General features: G+C 40.3%; 1 protein-coding gene across 8 annotated transcripts in view; it reads left to right on the forward strand.

Annotated features, from left to right (window-relative positions):
* The window catches only part of tcf12 (transcription factor 12), a 75,121-nt gene that overhangs the window by 40,686 nt on the left and 11,056 nt on the right, over positions 1–23,379 (forward strand). For 6 of the 8 annotated variants that reach the window (XM_068730304.1, XM_068730309.1, XM_068730310.1 and 3 more), the window contains exons 7-13: positions 1,101–1,236; positions 1,735–1,787; positions 16,326–16,425; positions 16,717–16,856; positions 17,403–17,544; positions 17,733–17,803; positions 20,727–20,871. In XM_068730304.1, coding sequence (XP_068586405.1) covers positions 1,101–1,236; positions 1,735–1,787; positions 16,326–16,425; positions 16,717–16,856; positions 17,403–17,544; positions 17,733–17,803; positions 20,727–20,871 — 787 coding nt within the window. Of the gene's footprint in view, positions 1–1,100; positions 1,237–1,734; positions 1,788–11,426; positions 11,630–16,325; positions 16,426–16,716; positions 16,857–17,402; positions 17,545–17,732; positions 17,804–20,726; positions 20,872–23,379 lie in introns of those variants that run through there. The other 2 variants (XM_068730311.1, XM_068730312.1) reach the window with 1 other exon arrangement.

The following is a 23,379-nucleotide window of genomic DNA, read 5'->3' on the forward strand; positions in this document are numbered from 1 at the left end:
TCCTACTTAACAAATTAAATCTCAAGATGGGAAGGTTTCAAGCTGCTTCAATGAATGGCAAAGTATTTAATCTGCAAGAGTTTGATTCTCTGGTTCTTGCATGAATGAAACTAATGCTGAAGTGTTCACAAAGAAAGTCACAAGCATCCACATTTGCATAACTCCTCAGTGGTTCGTCCCTGTATAGCTACAATAGTGTAAAAGAGGCCAGAGCCAGTGTTGCTGCAGGGATTCCATATCATTGAACAAAGGCAACAGCAGAAGTGGGTCCGTTGTGTCATGTGAATGCTGTAGCAGTGACACGTTGTCATTTTTTTATATATTATATTTGTGTCATGTTGCCTCTGACAGTTTTTCATGACCTACATTTTAGGTCAGAGAAAAAAATTCTTTTATAGAGCATTTCATACATGCTCTTTTTTACACTGAATAGAGTCTATTTTTAAATTGTTTTGATTTTTTCAGTATTGGAAAGGTCTCAGTGGTTACTGTGTCAATCCTCAGCCTGCTGATTCCAACATGAGGCGAGTTTACAAGCCAAATACGTCACATCGCTCTGCTCGCCCACATGATGCCTGCTCTGCTGGTCTGCAGCCGATTACACTAATTAGACCAAGCTCTTAATTGGGCTCTTAGCCCAGTTTGTTGGTGTTGTAGAGGTTAAGTAGATATTGGTGATAGGATGATGCGGGGAGCTTCCGCAGTCCGTCCTGTGACACAGAATAGACAAGAGTTACATGTCACATGTCACCTAATAAGTGATATGATAGTCAATTAAAAAACGATTTATATATCCATTGCAACAATGTTTCATGTCTCATGTTTGAGTCTGATATTTACAGTAAACACACTGTTAATGCTTGTGTGCTTTGTTACTGATGTATTATTTAGGACAAAACTGTCTTTGAAGTTAAATGTAGATTGCATGATATAAATAGACAATTAAAACAATGTAGTTGATGGGGCTTGAAATTACTAGCTGACTACAAGATTGTTATTTTTTTACGACAAACAACTAAGGTAAACACTCTCATTTCTGACAACAAAAGCTGGCATTATCCTTTAATTTTAAGCATTTGTGTTTTTGTTTTCTCTGTCAGTCTTCTTCTGTAAGGCCAGACGTCTCGTTGGCAAGTCCTAGTCCAGTGACTCCGTCAGGGAAGTCAGCAGCTCCTTTCTACTCCTTCACTGCAGCCAATCCTAGAAGACGCCCTCTGCAAGATCCTCCACCCATCGGTCAGTGCCATCTGAATTATTATAAGAAAGATGCCCTGAAAATTCTATTATATAGTTTTCTCTTCAGGGACAAATGTATGTAATATTCAAAATATTCGGAACCTCACAATAAACAAAATCTAATCGGATACTTCCTGTCGACCCAGTTTCACTCAAGTCTTAAACTTGAGTTTCTTTTAGACATTAATGAAAAATGACAACATGTGTTAGCAGTCATATGTAGTCATATATTAACAAGTGGATAAACTTGCTTTTGTCTTTTACCAAGTGCCACTCTGGATTGAGTGTATTGTGGCATTTACAATGGGTATCTGAAGTTGTAATTTTCTTTTAAAGGTTGTTTATGTCATGATTAAATCACAAATAATACTTTATACAGAACAATACCACAAAGTAGGTTTTTGATAGTCATCTATGGCTTGTTTACAACACATTCATAGTTGCCTCTTTTTTTTTTTTGGACTGTGAATGACTGGATGTGCTTTCATCTCTCCACAGATCCTCTACAAACAAAGAAGGTTCGCAAGGTCCCTCCTGGCCTGCCTTCATCTGTGAGTGGAAGATCATCTACCTCTCATATAAATAGATTTCACAGTGAGCTTACTTAAGCAAACACACACACACACACACACACACACACACACACACACACACACACACACACACACACACACACACACATCTATGCTACTTACGCGCCCTCCCTCTCAACACTTGCACACAAAGAGCGCTCTTGACTTCAAACCCGCACTTCTTGGATGGGAATTTGGTTGTTTTTGTGGCTGTGCAGTGACACCAGAGCTGCCTGATAATCTAAGACTAACTTTTTATACTTGTTGTTTAATATTAGAATGAACATGTGTCTGTAGGGCACATTTTGTTTTCTGTACAGTTGTTGTCTTTGTATGTGTGTTTGTGTGTACATGCATGAATGTGTGTGTGCGTGTGTGCTTGCAAACACGTGTGCAGCGCGAGGTGATTGATTTTCAGTGCTGCCCTGTCACAGTCTAGCCTCCTCACAGCCTCTCCTGGGAGAAAGAGAGGCTGTCAGAGCAGATCCCCAGCTCTGCTCTTTTGATGTTTAATTAGTCATTACGTAGCCGAACAGGAGCACAGACAGAGATTAATAGCACAGAATATCTGAAATTTCTATTGGTAATGATCCCGGTGGAGCAGAAACCATTAGGATGCAGAGAAGTGTGGAGCTCAGCTTGCATTCGCTTAGACAGGGGGTATTGGAGTTCATTAATATGCATAAATCAGTAAGTCAGATGTTCATTGTTAAAACCCTGGTGGATTGGCAAAGGTTTTATTAAGCCTTGACTTAAATTCCTAGAACTGGTACAAGACAAAGATTTTTTTCTTTTCTTTTTAATAAGAAGCAACTGGTTTACCAAAATCCCACCCTTTTATTTCCTTAAACAATGAAAGGGTTTTCTTTTCTTATTTTTTGTTGAGGGAGTCTGAGACAGGATTTGCCTTTCAGAGCTTTGATAATCGTCACCTCCGCTGCTGTTACTCTGAAATCAAATATGGAACAGGCCGTGCAACATAAAAGCCTGGCATGTGTTTTGTTTCTGGATTTGTATTTGAAAAGAAGTTTGTCAGAGCATGAGGGAGAGAAGCAGTCTCTGACAGCAGCAGGAACGTGTTCTGCCTTCCTCTTAAGTAAGTGATATATTTGTGGTCTTGTCAGACAGAGGGAGGGAGGCAAAGAACGGTTGCCTCACGGGTTACATCTCTTTGTTGTGTAAATGGACGCTGGGCTTTTATTTGACAGTACTTAACACATGGGCGCAGGTGCGGTTCTGTGACTCATAAGAGTACAATCAAGCAGTACAATGCTAGATGGGGAAAAACAGTGAAGGAGCATGGGATAAAATGCAGCTTCTTCTTGTCACTCAGTGCTGCTCAGAAGATAAAGCCTGGTGCTCAGAGGAATTGTCTCGGTTAGTCTTTGATCCCATTTGAAAGAAAAAAAGATGGTAGTGTTGAATAACGGGCTATAGGTCTCTTATAACCTGCCGACAGAGAAAGGAAAACACAGAGCTGTTTTTTTTTAAAGGTGGTATATGTGGAAAACGTTTGAGTGGGAGGTTGTCTGGCAGCTTTTAGGAGCTGTTAGGATATTGGTATTAGAGGCGCAGGTGAGGAATGGTGGCATGAACTATTCGATGGTGCAAAGAGCTACTTGTGGCCCTTGAAATTGTGTAAAGTGACTGTTTCAGATTGCTGTATGTCTAAGGATGGTTATCAGCCAAGACCCATGTTTCTGTCTCTGGCACCGACACTGGAAGCAGCGAGGGTGGTGTTGAGGTGTCGAGGGAAGGCGCACCTGGAGTCAGAGCTACTTTGCCCGAGGCAGCTGTGTGAAGAGCCTGCAGTGTACCTGTAAAGCATGAATGCAGCTGCAGATGCCACTGAAAGCTTTTGCTTGTGTAAGCAAGCGTGAGAGCCTCACCAGAAACCTGAATAGATGCTTGATTTAAAAAAAAAAAAAAAAAAAAAAAAAAATCAACACAGTGCTTCCTATCATTATGTCTACTGCTGGGAATTTTCTTATTTATTTATTTCAGTCTCAAATCCCCTTTTTCCTCCAGCTTGTATTCTCGCTTCTCAGTCTAAAAATAAATGTTGTAGTTTTGAATCAGATGGGCAATGTAAGTTGCAAGCCCAAGCATGATGTGTGTGTGTGTGTGTGTGTGTGTGTGTGTGTGTGTGTGTACACTACATGATGGAGCTGAATCAAAATATTTACGGGAGCGCATCCTCTGTGCATTTAGGCTTTGACACTGCAGTGCACCAGGATGTGAAGGCTATCTAGACAGGCCAGCTGGCAGATTGCAAACATTTAAATGTTTCTTCAACTTATATACAGACACCCTCCTCCCACAGCCACACAAATACCTTCCTCTGTGGTCTGCTGGATATGTGCTTGCAGACATGGGATACTGCAGTTTTGGTTGTAATTGTGTGATGCATATGCCTAATAAATCCTTGTTGTCCGCCATTATTCTAAGGATTGTTTAACCTAGTTTTTCCACCTTGCCAAATCTAGAAGTGGAACATTAAAAAAAACTTTGCTAGCAACTTTAGAGTATAGCTTAACATCTCGGTGTGACAGACAAATGTCTTTAAAGCACTCAAGCTTGAAAGCTTTACCCTTGTTACAGTAGATATATTTGCTATAATTGGCTCGCTGCATTTTTTGATTGTATAAAGTGAGCGCTGAGAGCGAAGGACAGCATGTTGTCATTGGATAGACAGGCTGCTACGCTGAAGGATGCTGATGGGCAGCTGCGTGGGCACCTGTCTGACGGGAGGACTGGTGATGGGGAGAGAGAGAGAGGAAGAGAGAGAGAGAGAGAGAGAGAGAGAGAGAGAGAGAGAGAGAGAGAGAGAGAGAGGGTTTTGTGGCTTGTGGGGGAAAGTTACATCTTGTAGGATATTTATGGGAAGCTGCAAGGGCATGGTGTGTATGTGTGTGTGTCAGTTTGTTTGTGTAAACAGTGTTTTTTTTCCCTCTCCTACAAACCCTTGTCAGAGGCACAGCGGCTTGATGTGACACTTCCTCCCTGGCTTTGGTGATGATATGGCTGCAGGATGAGAGAAAGAAAGTGGTGGGCTGAAATTCAGCTGCCCTCAGGGACTTTTGCAAGCGAGAATCCTGAGTGTCGATGACAAAATAGATTGACATTTGCTTTTGACAGATCACTCAGACACCCTTGTTTCTGAGAGATTTGTACTGTGTGAGCTGTAAGAAAGGAAGCCTGCTTCAGGCTAAGATGTTCCTTACGATGCTGTCTGGTGCATGGCATTCAAGAGATATATTTTCTTTCTCTCTCTCTCTATCTATCTCTCTATCTCTCTATCTATCTGTCTGCAACAGCTCAAAGACAAGAGATCATTTTATTGTTCTACATCAGTAACCTAATGTTCCTTTTGCTGAGGAAGCAGCTCTATTTTGTTTCTCTTCTTTGAACCACAGCAGGCCAGAACATAGTATCAGGGCTTGGTGAATAGACTGTGGATACAATGCATCAGTAAAGCCCCATGTAAACAGCCAGGATCACCCCAGGCCTCTATAAGTCTCTAGGCAAAATTTGATTTTAGAGCCACCCAGCAGAATGGTGTAAAGCTGCACATGCACAACAATTCAACATCGGCACAGGAAGGGTTAAAGAGTAAAAATACATGTACATACATGCATTATATCCTGGAAAATTCTCAAAAGTGTATTTATAAGTGTTATTGAGTCACTACAGAGCCGGGTACTCCAGTCATTATTTCACAGTGCAGCCAGTTAAGCAGTGAGGAGAGGAAACATTAGGCGATGCAGTTTTTGTGAGTTCAAGGATTATACTGTTTTGAAATAGCAGTGCATGAACTGTCGAACAACTGAATGTTCACAGTTTTTATTAGGGCTAACCCCGACCACAGAATCCCTTCGTACACTCAGTATTCACTTGTGCTTAATTTGATCTAAATATGCAGAGAAGATCAGTTAAAAGAAAGCTGAGAATGAGAAGAATGCTCATTGTACAAATGACATGTTGTACAGTTTGGGTGTTAATATCAGAGTGCCAGGGAAACCTGATATTAACAATGAAACAAATGCACGGTGAAAGAGTTGCTCATGCTGCTAAAACACACTGAAAGTCTCTGCAGCTTTTTTGTATCTGCCTTTAGATCATTGCTCCACGCTGTGTGGTTGATTCTCACTACTGTCACTGAGTTCACCGATATAAAACCATAGGCAGCAAACAAGCTCAGACAAGCCAAGTATAAGCTTCCTGCCCAGTTCAAGATGACACACCAGACATGTAAGTAAGTGCTGGCTCTGGATGTGTACATAGTTCAGCGCTTGTACATGACAGCTGTTATGCAGAACTCAATTTGTTGTTTTATTCATTGAAACTTTATCATCTGTAATGCTGCTGTAAATTATTTTGAATTAATTGTAGGTGTGTGTGGAAATTCTTAGATGTGGTGTGTGATCTATATCTAGATGAATAGGTTATTTTTCCATATGTATTTTTCTGTTTGGGTTAGTTTTGCAGAAACATGACTGCATGGGATTTCAGTGCATGCTACAAATTGTATGATGTGTGTTCTATGTTATTACTTTTTGCTCTGCCTGTGCAACTGCCAGGGGACAGTATTTTAGGCTCCGACCTGACCCGAGTTAGTGAGCTCTCCAGAGATGGCCTCATCAGATGGCTGATTAGATAGACACCCCTGGTTTGACAGGGATGATGCTGAACAGTCGCGGCCACCTCTGGGACCCTGGCCTTTGTGTTTATCTTTGTTTGGGTTGCTGAAATTTACCACTGACATTAGAGGCTGCAGATAATGGATCAGGCAAACAAGCCAGAGGCCTGACCCCTTTCATCTACCAGGAGAACAAGGAGTTAAAAGGACAAAGAGTACGAATATAATGCACAGATTAAAGTCATTACTCACATTCTGGCCTGTTGTAAATTATTCATGTAGGGCTTGCGTGAGTTTACAGCATTAATGCAAACCTTGATTTCAGATCGCTGGCAGGCTCAAGAACACAGCCTGTCAACAATCGGTAGAGTGTTTGTTATTTAGAGACCATCTAAGCCACGCTGCTGTGACCTGGAGAGTACATCATCCAACCACATGAGGTTCATGTCGTCCCTGAGGTTCTTAACTCCAGGATGGTTATGTGTAATGTGATGTGTGTGAGGGATGAATCACACCAGTCCAATGTAATGGTGATACAGTGATGGTGATAGTGGGTGACCATCCTGCTCAGTGCAGGATGTGTCAGTTAGTTGTTGTTTTGCTATTGTCCAGTTCCTCTTTTCAAATATACATTTTAACAGCACCAGTGAACTATTGGAGCATTGTCAAGTTCAATTTAAAATGGTTTCATAAAAACAGTGTTAGTGTCTCTGATATGTTTAAAAATAGATTACGCAGACGTTTTTTTTTAAATATTCCCAGGTGTACATTTACATTTTTGCTCCACTGTGCTTAAGTACAGTACATAAGTACACATGGGCCTAACATGAGTACAGAGTTGTGAGCAGCCTGAATGAGCTTGTCGTCAGAAGATGTTGTCACAGTTTTGTAAAAGGCCATGAAAGTGATGTTTCTGCTTTATAGAAAGGTCAGGTCTAATTCACCGACAAAGAAGATGAGAGAGTTTGTTCAAATGACTTCATCATATGGACTTAAAAACGGTGTGAGTATCACTGGGTCTTTTCTTGAATCAACCCGGTCATTGCTTTTCTCACTCTTGTCATTTCTGGCTCCCCAATGACGAAGTGACCGTCCTGGTTTTGCCAGACAATAACAATCACTTCTCATCATTTAAAGTCAGCTGAAATTAAGCCGTTGGAGAAATGCATCCTCACTCTCCCTCCACTGAATCTCCATCTCTTTCTTCACATATCTCTTATGTTCTTCTGTTTTTCATTGTCACATTTAATTCTACAATGTGAAACAATAGAAATATGTTTTTGTGAATATGAGAATGTAAACAAAGGGAGCTGTTTGTCAGGAAAAGTTTTCAGGGTTTTTAGTTTTTCCAGCAAGTGGTTTAGGACAGATGTCCAACAAATGTGCTAACTTTTATTTCTGCCAGCTTGGGGTATGGAAGTAGTTGGTAGCTTTTTTACATAAATTTACTGCCGTCAGACTTTAAGAGCACTTTAAATAGCCGTTGTTTGAAGGCTGCTGTGCCCAATTATTAATCTGTGTATAGCTTTCTTGCAGCCTTTTAAGTATGATTTAAAACATAAATGCATGTAACATATACACCAAAGCAAAATTATAATTGGCAGGAACGGGAAAACATTGCTGCCTAATGAATGCCACCATCAGTACTATAATTACATTTTTATGACATTTGGACATTTTGAACCAAAGCTTGTCCATTGTGTTTAAAAACTAAAAAGTTATGAGTATTTCTGTCACAAAACACACATAAAATAAATTCAGTTTTCACATCTCAAAAAATTATTTGTAAAAATCAAACACATGCAAATAGGAAACCTGTGACAGAGTAATACATAAGGTAATGTAAAACAAATGAAAGTCATGGAAATTGTTTAGATTTGTTTGTAAAGTAAATCAGTTTAAAAAGTTGTTTTATTTTTCTCCTACCGCCAGTTGTTAAGCTCAACATGTAATTTCAAACACAGGCCCCACATCCCAGAATATACTTTTTTCTGCTTATTGTCTTAACAAACTAATGGGCTGGGTCTGCTTTATGAGAGCAGGGAATAGAAAGAGGGCGTTGTGTTTAACCTCTCAAGGAGGTGGCAGTCACTAAAGTTCATTTAAATTTCATATTTATTAAAGTTTATTAAAGTAATGGCGTGTATGTGGATCCATACAAGCTCAACATTCTCTCTGTTAGTTCTTATATGGGGAATCTTGTCTACATCAACCACCGTCAGTCAGTCAGTCAAGAGTTTAGTGGCAATGAATTTATCATTTACAGCTATGGCACCGCTGCATTCTTCCACAGCAGTTGTGTGTAAACTCAGATACCCTGTGATGCATTGTGGTCCAGACAAAGAGGTTTCCCTTTCTGCTTCTCTTCTTCTTCTTCCATCACAACATCTCTATGTCTGCTCGCGGAGAGAAACAGTGTTGCGGAGGAGTGAAGTGGATGGATTTTGTAAGACATCTTCATGTTGTACTCGGGGCCTTTTGTAAGGTGTTGAGGTCGGTCTGGTGCATCCCTGTACTGTAGCTTAGGGGTTAAGACAGCAACCATGAACGTGTGTCATTAAGAAGGTCTTAAAAAGTCTTAAATTTGGGAGGGTGGGGGTCTGAATTCACCATGTACCCACACACGCACGCACATACACACTCTCAGAGTCAGCCCTCTCTAATTAGAACCAGAGTTTCTTAGAGGAAACAATCTTCCTGTCTGATGAGATCATCCTTAAATCCAATCGTGAGATTGGGGTGACCTCAGCCTGTGGATTTGCTCTGTGTTTTTCAACACCCAAACAAATCTTAAGAAAAGCACCTTGTGATGACTCTAGTGTCTTGAGAGAGGCTAGTGTGAACAGGTGGGTGGAGCTGAGCCCTCCTCTCCTAGACAAGAGGTTTCCAAAGTCTGTTTCTGGGAGCCCACCTTCAGTCAAATATGTCCATGAATAAGCTATAAGCAGTTCCTGTTCACAACGCAACCATTGGTGTACAGATAGCTATCTCTGAATTGCCTTGATACTGGAAAAAAAACTTAAAAACCATAATGCTTCTCAGAAGTTCTGGAGTTATAAGGAGAGTCTTCTTTCCTTTGATTTGTAAGGGGATTTATGGATGTTAATTTGTGACGGACATCAGGGATAATGACATCCTTGAAAAATCCCACTAAATCTAAAAATGTGTTCATCATGTCTGTGTGTTAGACTGCGTTATGACTCTGAGAAGGAGTGCAAATGTTAACGCAAATTGTGGCAATCAGGTGCTGGTGGTTTTAAAGTACCTGACCTGCCTCTATGTGTTGAGTGTCACAGCCACTGCTGCTGCTGCAGCTGCTGACAGTGTAGGTAAACAGGCCAAATCAGCGGGCCAAACTACAATAACTAACTTCCTGTTGTTTTCACAGCACCAGCATGCACCTGTCCCTCTCCCCTCATGCACTATCTGTGCCTTACTGTCTGAAAAACTGCTGGACTGAGTTTTCTGTGAATTGTGTTATGATCGTTGATTCGTTCAGTTTAATTACTTTAAACCTTTTCACTACTCGACAAAGTCCTTCTCACTGTGTCTCTTGCAGAGTCAGTATTAAAAGAATGGGGCTGCCAGTGTCCTGAGTCAGCCAGCACTGAAATGAAATGTGCGCATCATTTCCCAAATGAATGCCCATCTCCTCCTGCTTTCATGTGTTTTCCTCACAACACTCTGCTGTGTGTCTAGACTTGTTTTAGGCCCCTTCAAACACTTCTATCATGGCCATTTTCCTTAAAGCATCAACTTGAAACGGCGCAGGATATAAAGCAGTAACCGCATGTAGAGCCAGTGTTTTGGACAAGTTTAAAAGAGTCCTAGAGAAGAAAGGGGGATAAATAATAACAGCACTAAAAGGTAAAGCCTAATAAAGGTCTAGTTTTCTTAGGGAAGTGGAAGCTTTCATCTCTCTATAACAATAATGTTCTCAATGAGTCTAGGTCCAGGCCTGTGTTTAGTCCAGGAAGCTTCGAGTGGCAGACATGAAAGGCTCCAGTCAGACTGTACAGACCTGGCTCTCACTAGAATATGGTATCTATCCTCTCCTCCTCTCCTTTCTTCTCCTCTCCTTTGCTCTCCCCCTCCTCCCCCTCCTCCCACATGATGAAGGTAATGGGGAGCTCTGTGGCTTGCAGTGACAGTAAACCATGGTAAAATGGCTGTCAATGCTCGGCCCCCCGGTGCCGCCCCCCCCTCCGTAAGGCCCCCAGGGTTTAGGAAATGGAGCATTATTTTCATGTTTCAACGTCACGAGCCAGCCCCCTTTGCAGCTGTTGCATGCTTTACAACTCTGTTTACAGGCACTTCTCAGCTAAAGCACTCACTGTGCCAACACTCTCATATTTCACATTTCATAAATACAGTTTGTCCATCTTTCTTTTCTCTCTCATTACCTGGATTTATATTCATGGTTATTTTTTTTGCCGTACATGTTGAGCCTTCACTTTCTCTCATTGTTTCCTACTTTGTGTGTGAGCCATGTGTGGGAAAAGCGATTTCACAAAAAGCCATATTTTTACCTCCCTGCCTGTAGACTCGTTTAGTCATCAAAAAAACAAAAGAGATTAGACACTCTGGATTAAAATGTGTGGAAGATAACACTTATTTATGCACTCATTTGGACACCTTTTAATCCCACGTATTAATGAAATCCTGCTTAGAATTTAATTATTTTAGTTCCAGCTTGTTGGGGTTCCCCTGCAGAAAATCTACAATTTGTATGCTTGGAATTCATTTTTTTCCCCTCTTCTTCTTACTAAATCCGCTCACACATTTGTTTTCTGTCCCGCCCACTTCCCTTTATCTTTTCTACACCCACCTCCCCATCGCCTCCCCTCCCCCCATCCTTTTCCTCTTTGCCTCAGCACTTCGAGGCTTAAGAGAGGGATGTACCACATGGGCCACTCCCTTCTGACAGCCACCCCTTCCCACAGTGTGGAATGGCACAGTCCTGCTTTGCATAAGTTTCCTCTGAGTGGGTCGTGGTTGGAGGCCAGCACTGGAAGAATTATTAAACCCTTTTGAACGGCTTGGATGTATGTCCAGAGAGACAGCTAGTGTGCTGCTGTAGTGTATGTGTATCACTTAAACTGTTAAAGCTAGAATGTATTGCGCCTACCCTGTCCCAGGAATGGGCAGTAACTCTTTAATGTATTACTACAACGGAAAATCGGTGAGTAGTCTCTTTGGGAATGTGTGTGTATTAGACAGAGAGAGCTGGAAGAAGTGTGTGTGTGGCTGTCGGTCTCAGTGTGCTTGTCCATCTGATTGTCCATGCCTCTATAATTTTAGTTTTTCATTTATTTTAACATAAAAGCACTGTGTTCCTGTGTGTGTGTGTGTGTGTGTGTGTGTGTGTGTGTGTGTGTGTGTGTGTGTGTGTGAATGTGCCTGAGGCTCCCCTCTCTGATTTTCCATTACATCAGTTAATGCTGTGTGACAGTACAATTTCATTTTAATTTTAAGAGTTTTAACTTTGTTTTAAACTTATTTTAGCACTCTTTTTTATGCTGCTTTATAGCTGCGTACAAGCAAGTTAATATGCTAGGCAACACATGAAGAAAAAGTTATGCCATTTTTAAAAACTTTTTCTCATACACAGAAATAAAACCTTTTGGCAGAAAAAGATTTTTGCAGCCTTGAATTTATTTTTACTGGCTTGTTGCTTCAGCTCCGAGACTGTTGAAATAATAACAAGTGGGATTCTGGGAATGATTAAGGGAAAGAGGCTGCCTGTTGAGGTTAGACTTTCCTGTTTGCAGATTGAGCTTTAAGCATGAGTGTTGCTGTTATTCCATCTGTTTTTAATCACATTGGCATTCTTGACGCCACAGGGAGCCTAATGTGATTTCTGAACTTCTCTGTAAAGATCTCTTTGATTTTTGTTACTCTAAAAATGTTTTCTGTGTGAGAAATACTTCAGGAATCATTCTGTGTGTGTGTGTGTGTGTGTGTGTGTGTGTGTGTGTGTGTGTGTGTGTGTGTGTGCGTGTGTGTGCGCATGTGTGTGTTTGTTGCACTTGGACTTGATGGAACTGAGTTTTCAATAGAACTCAAGGTATTGATGTAAAGATGTTTGTGGTGTGGGGAAGGTTGTCCGTTGAAATAATTCCTCCTGTTTGTATGGTCAATGTAATTGTTAAAATGAATGGGCTTACAGTATGAATCTGCTCAAGGACACAGTTCTGACGATGGCTGAATGAGGTCTGTAGTGCATTTCAGTAATCCTTAAGTGATGATCCTGTCCTAAGCAAACTACACAAGCAGATTTCCACCTGTCATTGCCTGTGCTGTTTTTGTTACATAAAGGGCACATTTTAAGGCACATCTTTTTAAGTCATTGTAAAGATGATCTTACTCATGCTTGTTTTTCAACTTTTCCTTATAACCTGTTACGGCATTTTCTCTTTTATCTTGCTGCATAAAAGAAGACTTTGATCTTTTTCATACTAAGTATTAACAGGCTTGTGTTATAGTTGATGATGTGGAGAAAATTGATAGCACGTGGAGAGAACGAGCAAACTTAATGATCAAAAGCACTTGTTAAATAACTTTTTTGTTCCTGTTCTTTGCAAGGAAAAAAGAAAGATGGCGCTCATTCCTTGCATCAACTTGATCCACATTAATTTGTTATAGTGCAGAATTGCATAGCGGGCTCACCATCTGGAGCACTGGGAGAATTCGCAGTGGGCCATTGGCTTGTGAGCTAGTGGCACAGAACCAATACAGATGGAGCAGCTCACTGATCTTTCTTCCATTGAGAAAGCAAAAAAATAATGAAAGCCCTGCAGAGATGTTAAGAGCACATTATCCTTGTTTTGCTAAAGAGAAAACAGAAGAAAAGTGGAATTTCATCAAATTTGATCTGAAAAATGTGAAAGAGACAACGTGTGTTCTTTGAGGTGCCTGTTGTTGTTTTGTAGTGCAACAGGTTCACACTCATTGCCTGCAGCTAATCCTTACATGTGTTGCACATGCACTGAAGCATGCATGCTTATGTGCATGTGAAACACAAAGTCGGTGGGGGGGTTTAGTGTGGTGGTGTGTTCACTATTTATGTCACACATGTTGCAAGTGGTTAATGAGGTTGCATTGATGCCAAAACCAAATTGTTGTGGTATTAACGACTAGAAGGTGTTATTCTGCGAGCTGGTTGTGCTATTTTTAGAGTACCAGCTACAGAGAAACTGCTCTGCTGTCAGAATGTGCAGTTGGTTCAAATATATTACTGCTTATCTAAAGATAAAGAAAACCATACGTGCTAGATCTATAACTGCTTGTTTGACTGAAATTGTGCATCCAAACGCATATATTAAATGCATATAGTAAGATATATCTTTATATTGTTTGTATTAAAAAAATTATTTTCTTCTTGTTCTATTTCTACTTGTGAGCTGTTTCCTACCTGTGGTTTAGTGTTTACTTGTTAAATATCTAGATCTATTCATTTGTTTTCATGTTATTTATATTTCAGTTCCATGTAAGTAAATTAAACAGGGTTTTGAAATTTGAAATAATTGTAATTTCAGGAGCTCTATTATTATATAAGGTATTGCCTTTCCTTACTAATAAACTCTAACTTTAAGTGAAGTTTAAAAAAAAACAACTTACAGCATTGGTAACTTCTGCATCTTGCTTTACACGTTATTCCTCATGTCACGCTAATCAAAACATCTCACGAGTGAATGTTGGTCTTTTTCAAGGCTACAGTTTTAATGTCACAGTTTAATGCATGAAAAGACTGAGCCCTTTTTTTTCCAGATAGCACTGGCAAGTATTACGCACAAATGTTGAACAACGCCCCTCCAAGCAGGCTGAGCATAGCAGTTGTTTGAAGAGGCATTGTGTCTGTCGTGCATACTAAGCCTCGCAAGAGTGTTAGATTTGGACTTGAAACTAAATTCCCCAGTGATATGGTTTGATTCCAAATAATGACATACAGCACTTTGAACTCTTCTCTTTGAGCTTCTTGGCCATAAGCCTTATTTTCCTTAGTTTTATTTATTTTGGAATGTCCCTTCTTTTCCTGTTATTACGTTGCATCCTTAGTGCAAGTTGACAGCTTGTGTTTTAACACTTGATATTTTGATCAGTGGAGACATGGGGTGAAGGTATACAGGATATATTCACTTCTCAGTCGAGTCCTGCTGAATAACTCAATACAGTATCTTTAATCTGAAGCAGGTTATTTTTCACCAACAGCTCAAACTGTTTCTACCATCACTAACTTAAATCATCAAGTCCTCATTATGTCACATTCACTTACCAAGAGGGAAAATGATTACTCCATTGTTTGCCTTACTGTTGTTTATAGTCAGTTATAAATAGCTGTCAGGTTGTTGTTGAGAGGAAAATAAATAAATAATTTATTTTCATTAATTTTTTATCCCTGGTGGAGTGTTTGCGCATAAATACAAGTTATCTTAATGCAACTCTGGGGTTGACTAATTTGTTAATTTGGTGTTGTGTAACACAAGGATACTTGTTATACTAGTGAGCCTGAGTTTAGGAAATGTGAACTGGGTACAGAAGGGAATTTATTTTTTAATAAAAAATACCCGCTGATGCTCAAACAACTGGTGTAGGTCTGTGTTGGTGTGCTGATCCGTGTGAGTGACAGCTTTTAATTAATGGCCTTGTAAAAGGAAACCCAGGTGGGCCCTCTCTTCCATAGGCTGGCCGAATGAGGCACCCAGTGTTTGTGGATGGTTTATTAATGCTTTGACTGGTTAGCCCAGGGTAAAAAGGACAATTAGCATTATCCACCGCCATATGCTGCACATTGAGCGTCTGACAGAGGCACAAGACAAAAGCCCGGCTCCTGACCTGAGATCTCCATGGAACTACTATCAACCCTGGGCACATGTGTAAACCAGAAGACCCATGAGAGCTCCACCCCTCCCAGAGCACTTTAATTACACTCGCAGGCAACAACACGCTGGAGTCCAGCTCACTCAGCAAAGCCACACAGCACTGCGTCTCACTCAGGCTGCACTCTGTATTGATATTATGTTCACATGTGTGCTGCGCGTGTGAGCGACTGCATTTATATACTTTGGTTTTGTGGCACATTTTCCATCAGCGCTGTGTCATAAAACAAGTTAAGCAAGTAAACAACCTTTGTGGCCGTCATCTCATCCGCATCCATTAGAAACCAAACTCTGGTTGTGTGCAGGTGGAATCGAGCTGGCAGGTCTGGCTCTGATTAGGGTCATCCAGTGCTGTCTGTGAGACGATGAGTTTGTTCAGACCTTCTCTCCCGCGTGCTCCGTCTTTCTCCCTCACCCTCCCTCCCTCCATCTGGAGTGGATAAGTCAGGGACCACATCACTGGTGTTTGGCCTCCAGTCTCTTTGATCCTCCCGCCTTGCTTGGCACACACACAGCTGTACAACAGCATGCCCATTGTGCCTCTCCTCTCACTGTACCACCACCAGCTTGCAGGTACAAATATGAGGAAAGCAAAGCAGGCTGTTTTTGTAGCACTCATTTGATTTCTGCCTCTCTGGGAATTCTGTAATTTGTCAGGCATTTAGTCTACGCATGTAAGCGGGTATCATTATACTTCCATTAGAGGTTGCGTTGATCTGAAATGCAAATACCCCTGATAATCCACTCCTCTCCTGATTGCTTGCTAGTCATTAAAGTGTGTTTGTGGTTTTAGGGCTGTATCTGCAGTACATGTGTTTTTATCACATACTTTTATGTACCCAAAATCTTAATTGTGATATTTAACCTGAATTAAAATTCAAAACACAACTTGTTTTTTATAGGTTTCAGCATCATCATTCTTCACAATAGTGTTACATGGCGTTACTGTGTGGTGGGCCGTAGGCTATCTTACTAATAACATTTATTTTCTCACGGCAGGTGTACGCACCATCTCCAAACTCAGAAGACTTCAACAGAGATGCACCTTCCTACTCTTCTCCTAAACCCTCCAGCAGTATGTTCGCAAGCACTTTCTTTGGTAAGTTCAAAAGCATGTTTACAATCCGATTCTTACACCACAGGTTTTAAAAATTCTACTCTTATATTCCAATATATTTATGTTTTTTTTTTGAGGTGATAAAGTCTTTGTGTTACTATATCAAATTCAGGAAAGTATGAATTAGTTTTTTTTTCATGGGGCTTGTTTTTTGTTTCTTAAAACATAATTTGTAGATTTGTCATCATTTCATCATTAGTGTCAGTTATCACAGTGACATGCAAAAGGCTAGTTTACAATAATAAACTGAAATGATTTGTGTATTATCTTCAGATGGCACCCACAGTTCGTCTGACCCTTGGAACTCGTCCAATGGGATCAGTCAGCCTGGCTATGGGGGAATGCTCGCCGGATCTTCATCTCACATGCCACCGTCAGGAAACTACAGCAGCTTGCACTCACACGACCGTTTGGTAAGCAGCACCTCTCAGCTGGTGATATAGCTAATATTGTAAGCATATAAACGCAAGTGATAAATGATTGTTATTAACTTTATTTTACATCACATTAACATAAGAGATCTAATGTGTACAGCATGTAAATTATTTTTCTGCCCTCCACCCGCTCGCAGCTAGAGTGTGCGTGCCTCTTAAGTTGTTGTCTGGATATTATCAGTGAAGACACTGCTAACCCTTTTTGTCAGTGTTTGATCTCCGTCTGCCTGCCTCAGCTGGCTGGGCATCACAGGGAACCTGCAGATGCTGCCTGCCCTCTCTTTATCTCTGTTCCTCCCCCCAGTAACTTTTGCTTTATCACAGCGCGGGAGATGTCAGGCTGAATATAGAATTCAGAGAATAAATAAGCTCTCTCTCTCTCTCTCTCTCTCTCTCTCTCTCTCTCTCTCTCTCTCTCTCTCTCTCTCTCTCACACTCACACACACACACACACACACACACACACACACACATACATTTACATTTGTGACTGACTACATTTTTGTTGTTTTTTTTATCTTCCAGAATTACCCAGCACACTCAGTCTCTCCAGACATCAATGCCAGTCTTCCTCCCATGTCCAGCTTCCACCGAAGCAACTCCAGCACTTCACCATTCGTCACCGCAGCGCACACCACGTCCGTCAATACAGTCGATGGGGTCATGGGTGAGTTCCCGAGTAAACAGCTCAGCTACCTGCTCACTGACTAATTCAATTCCCCCAATGTAATCATCACTGAACATCCATTCTGTAAAAGTAGCGAGTCAGGCAGTTAGATAGCTGCTTTGTATACCGTGACCACTCGTCATTTGTCTGAGTTTGCTGTCACAAAGCCTCCCTCTGTGTTTTCTTAGCTGCTGCAAATCGGGGAAACGCCACTGGAAGCTCGCAGACTGGAGATGCATTGGGCAAGGCTTTAGCCTCGGTGAGTTACAACCCCACATTTAACTTGGACTTTAGTTCATTCTTTCATGCCATCAATGAGTGTGTTTCAAAGCGCACTAGTATCCTGGTTTTGGGTGTTATCCTTGTTCAGGATATGATGTTTACATGTAACGAGAGAAACCTGGTGATTCATATCACTGTGTGTGTGATTCTAACAGTATTCAATTTAAATCTAAGTCATCATGTTCAGCACCAACAAAGAACGTTCAGAAACATGGTTTAGGTGTTTACATGCCACAGTATCCTGGTTTCTTTTGGAGTACTCCAGGTAGCATAATCAGGTTTCTTAAAACCAGGATATGGGGTTTACATTTGCAATATGTAACAGGCATACTCAGAAAAACCTGATCATAGCCAGGATACCCAAACACATGTAAACACACTCAATAGGTCTTAAGCATTTGCTGTCAACCACACAGAAGTCTCTGCACCTCAAGTCTGACCTGCTCTTAGAGTGTGACGCTCATGTCTTCTCTGCACTTCCCTCAAATTATTTTGGATTTCTCTGCAAAATAAAATAATGGTCCGTTTTCTGTCTCTAAAGAAGTTGACCTCAGTAATCATGCAGGGAATTAAGTGCTATACTGACTGCTGATTAAAAAAAAAGCCCAAAGGACATGTTTGTAGTTGTTTTTTTGGCCTAAGCCTGGATAATTGTGGGCTTAAACTAAGAGCATTCAAGAAAGGGAATTGTACATTGGAAATGCTCCTAAAGCCAGTGGATTACACATCACTTTGGAAAACCAGCCCTGAATATCTGTGACATCCTGTCATGTATCGTATTAAGTGTTTAATTTGCTGTGGCTCTCATAATGGAAGGAAATGTGTCTTGCTTACTTGTTTACACACATCAGCTGATTGATTCAGTCTCTTTGATGTACAACATATCATATCATAGTAACAGTATAAGAGAAACTATTTAACAATGTGATTGGAGAATGCTTCACTCAGTCCTCACTTTTCACCTAAGAAGGAAATTTGCCCATTTATTAAAAAGGAAATCAACAGGTTTAACATTTAACCTTGAACCTAAATTTCAGTGAACAGGTATACGTGACAAATCTGAAACACAGGGAGTAACTCTTTGAACCAATCAAAATGACAATGTTTGTTGTATAGAAATGTAGAAAGTATCCTTGAAGTTAGCATACAATAATGGGCAATACTTATCTTATCCCAGTACTTTCCTTCACAGGTCCCCAAACTGTCTAATTGGAATAATATTCTGTCTCTGGGATTGTATTTGCATTTCTTTCCATATATCAGATTGGATATCAGATATATCAAATTTGTTTTAAATGCTGCTTTTAAATCTAAAAGTCTACACCTTCAAACAAATGTCCTTAGATTCTGTTAAACATAATAATAATTAAGCATAGACATAATTTGTGCATTGACACTGGTATTGGATTTTGCTAAATGTTATTTTTTACACGCCCCAGCAGAAGAAGCTTTACGTTCAGGAGGGATATCTGTCATCAGTGTAAAGACAAACTATGAGAGTTTGGGGATGCTAATAACAAATTAAGTCCTTTATATTTGCAGACTCAATTCTATTAGCATGACAAAGCGGGAGTGAAATGGACCCGGTTGGACTGGGGTGGGGGTGGGTGGATGAAGCAGGGGGCACAGGGGAGTTTATAACTGCTGTGGCTCAACTCCACGGGCCGCCCTTTGTAGAGCTTTTGTTCTTCGCCCTTTTAAATTGGCCGTGCTTATTGGCCCCATGCCGCCTGCGGGAGCGTGACTGATGATGAGGCGGGGCTTTCATTTATTCCAGTAAAATAAGCCATGTTTCATTTTGAATGCAGCGTTAGTAGCCAGTGAGTGAAAAGAATAGAAAGTCATATATTGTCGGGTCAGAAGTCACGGTAATAAACAGCTGGCTTTTGAGAAACTGAGAAATATTGGGATATATTTGTTCTCAGAGTGTAGAAAAGCATAAATAGTCTTTTCTCGCTTTAGACAACAGTCAATCCGTCCTCTACACTTCAATGTAACCTCCATCCTGATTCTCCAAGTTGATTGAAAAAGTTAAGCCCAGAGATCAAGATTGAATAAGGAGATTATTAATAATGAGTGCATTCTATCATCCCCGCAGAAGTCAAACGGTTTCCTGCAAGCTCAATTTGATCTTAACTTGGAGGAGAAATCTCTGTGGATCTGTGTTTCTCTCTGCTAATTAGTCAGGATCCACCAGTAAGACCCTGAGTTCTCTGAGACATGTCCCATTATGGCACAATATCCTCTTATTACAGGAGGGAAATAAAACAGGGATGTGAGGGATGTGTTTGTGCTTTAATCCAGCATTTATTTAAACAAGTGAAATCCCTGTGGAAGTTCAGAAGACGTAATCTCCTCATTCCCTTGTGATTCACATATCATCCTGAAACTCAATGACCTTGTATGTAACCAGCAAAGGATGCATTGACACAATGACGTTAGTGTAGAACAAACACTGAAGTAACTCAAACTTTAGCTGTGGCAGGAAACCAAGGCATCTGCACAGTTAACCTCTTTATAGAGTTTACAAACATCCAGAAATGTATCATTTGAATCATACTAGATTTTGATATATGGTTCACAATACAATATCTGCTGCAGCCCTTTAAGGTGTACTGTTGTTGGCTGAACAGGGTAACAATCTGTTACATTTGTTTATTTATTGAATCATTAAGATATGATTTCAGATACATTTATCTTTTTTCCTGTAGTGATGAGGGGGATTAAACATTATATTTTAAGTAAGGTGTCACTGTAGTATTCATATGTGTTACATGCACAATACTAATGTTTTTTTATAAATTGACACTAAATGTTGACTTAAATTAAAAAGACTGTTACATATAAGAAAAGCATTAATGATGAATGCTACTTTTCTTCCTTGCTCTCTGCTCCTACAGATTTACTCTCCTGACCACACTAGCAGTAGTTTTCCATCCAACCCGTCGACACCTGTGGGTTCTCCTTCACCTCTGACAGCCACAGCAGGTGCTGCCTCAGCAGGCACTGTGGGGACTGCTGCCGGCCCCCCGTCTGGAAGGCCAGGTAGAGCCCCAATGTTGGATTTTAATCGCATACACACCTCCTATGCACCAACACCGGATATTAACAGTAGAAGAGAACATATACTTCTCTAAAACTACTTTATAAGTTTCAGTGACAGACAGAATTACTGTAGGCCTCGACCTGGAATAGCCAAACTAATTCAGAGGCTTTCATGAAGATGGCTTTCTATTAATTTAATTACTTTTACTATGTGGTGCATTAGTTGGATTAATTAAGTCTAAGCAGAGTGAAGTGTGGCGTTTTCCCTAAAACTTAATTTAATACCCCCTTTTAGCTGTGAAGGAGCTCTAATCATTCTCTATTCATTCTCAATGTTTTATCTATGCCAGTGCAGTTAATGGCCTTTTAAAACAAAAAAAAACATGAATCCATTGTAAAAGAAAGCTCACTTTAGTCCGGCAAGTATTTTAAATTGTACAAAAATAAATTTCATTAAAATATGTATGCACAGCAAGCTGAATGGAGTATTGTGAAAATGGGCCCAATGTTATTAATTGACATTATTTTGATAAATAACAATTCAGTACATTTATATCTATGTACTTATTTGTTATATTTTATTTTACAAAGTTAGAAAAGCAGTGTTTAAATCACATACGCACACATACGAGAATGATCCCAGCCTCTTCCACACAGTGAGGCATACAGCTGATTAATTAAGCTCGGAAATCAAATCGGTACTCGGTATCATCCGATCTCCGGCATCATAAAAAATCGGATGGGTGCATACTTAATACCAACTGTACTTTGTTTAAGCTACTTGCTGCTTTCTATCTGCAGTCCCTGAGCTCACAAAGTGATGTGAGTTGCACTAAATGCATGAAATCCATGTTGAAGGTAAAAGTTACACCTGCACCTTAAAATGGTGCCTGATTGGCTGGTTCATTGTCCACAACACAAATCTTTATAATCATGAGCTACTCCGCATAGTGACATCATAGACCAGATTTGGCTCTCAGATTTTTAGAAGGTCCTTGTTCATGTTCATGAATTAAGATCTAGCTGAAGTGTTTTTGGAATAACATTTAAGTGTTGACTCAGACAGGACTTTGTTTGTAAGGGATGGAAATTTAATGACAAGTCTTGGAATGACAATGTAAATTGAAAAGACCGGGGCTATGGTTTTTACGGTGCTTAAGGATTGTAAAATCTTGTAAGCTTTTGAGATTTATTTTTTTTCTTCTATATTTTTGGTAGTAGATTTATTATTACATAATTATTTTTGGCAGTTTGTGTTTTATGTCTGCTTACATTTTTTCGAGGATGGACAGACAAGCCTCCCTCTGAATTGTATTTTTTATTGTTCAACAAATGCAAGAGGACAAACCCATACAGTTGAGAGAACACCTAGAGGAGGTTCCTGTTTGTGAGAGACTGGGTTTTTAAAAAGAGACATGTATAAGAAGAATATGGATTGTCAGACGTGTTGACAGAGGTGAGAGAGTAATAGAAAGTGAACGAGTGGAGACAGCAAGGGAAAGCCCAGCGTGTTGTTTTAACGGGCAGTTGTGTCATGTGCTGTAATGGAGTGGTGACAGCTGTCTCAACGTATGCCCCCCCTCATCCTCAGCTGTTGCCCTGCCCCACGGACAGCTGTTGTCCCCACCATACACACACACACACACACACACACACACACACACACACACACACACACACACACACATACAGCCAGACCAGGCTGCAAAAGGCTTCGTTTATCTGCCAATGAATGAAGGAGGGTAGCTGTGACTCAGCTGACGATGAGGACTATGACGGCCTCACCAAGGGAGATCCCCCCTTTTGACCTATTTACAGTACAGCATGCCACCACACCTGGCAGCATAACAATATAATTTATAGTCCAGTTCATGTTGTAGTATACAATGTTACTAGATGTTATAATCAGTGTTTTTATTTAACATAAGTAGACAAGTTCAGTGTTTATTTTAAATAATGGAATTAATATACATGTAAGAAATAGGAAAACACATACTGCAACATGAATACTTCTGGGATTGTAGGAAATGGATATTGTGTCGCTAATTATTCACTCTTATTATGCTTCTGGGGTTAGAAAAAGAACGATACTTTAAAATTGGCACAACATTTTGGCTCTCTGTTGAAAATCCATTCATCATTAGGATTACACCAATAAACAGCACATTACTCAAGACTGGTTTGTTCAATTAGCCCTCTCCTGCGCTCGTGGGAACCGGAGAACAGAGCTAATTTTTCATAGCCGCCAGCCAGCAGAGGCTCATGTGAAGTTTCTGTCTCACTCACCTGGGAGAAAGCTGATTTTTAATTTCCTCTGTCAGAATCACTTTTAATAGTCTGTTAATTAAAGTCTGATTTAGGCTGTGAGTGTAAAGAAACATGAAAACTCCTGTACAGAAGTTTAGTGAGACATTTCATTGGAAAGAATTAAGAGAAAGACATATTTGAAACCATTTCTCGAGTTTGTCAAAAACATACATTTACTTTATTTTCATGTCAGCGTTATTG

This window comes from Cebidichthys violaceus, unplaced genomic scaffold, assembly GCF_023349555.1.
Source record: "Cebidichthys violaceus isolate CVI_PGR_0920_01 unplaced genomic scaffold, fCebVio1.0.p SCAF_5, whole genome shotgun sequence".
NCBI lineage: Eukaryota > Metazoa > Chordata > Actinopteri > Perciformes > Stichaeidae > Cebidichthys > Cebidichthys violaceus.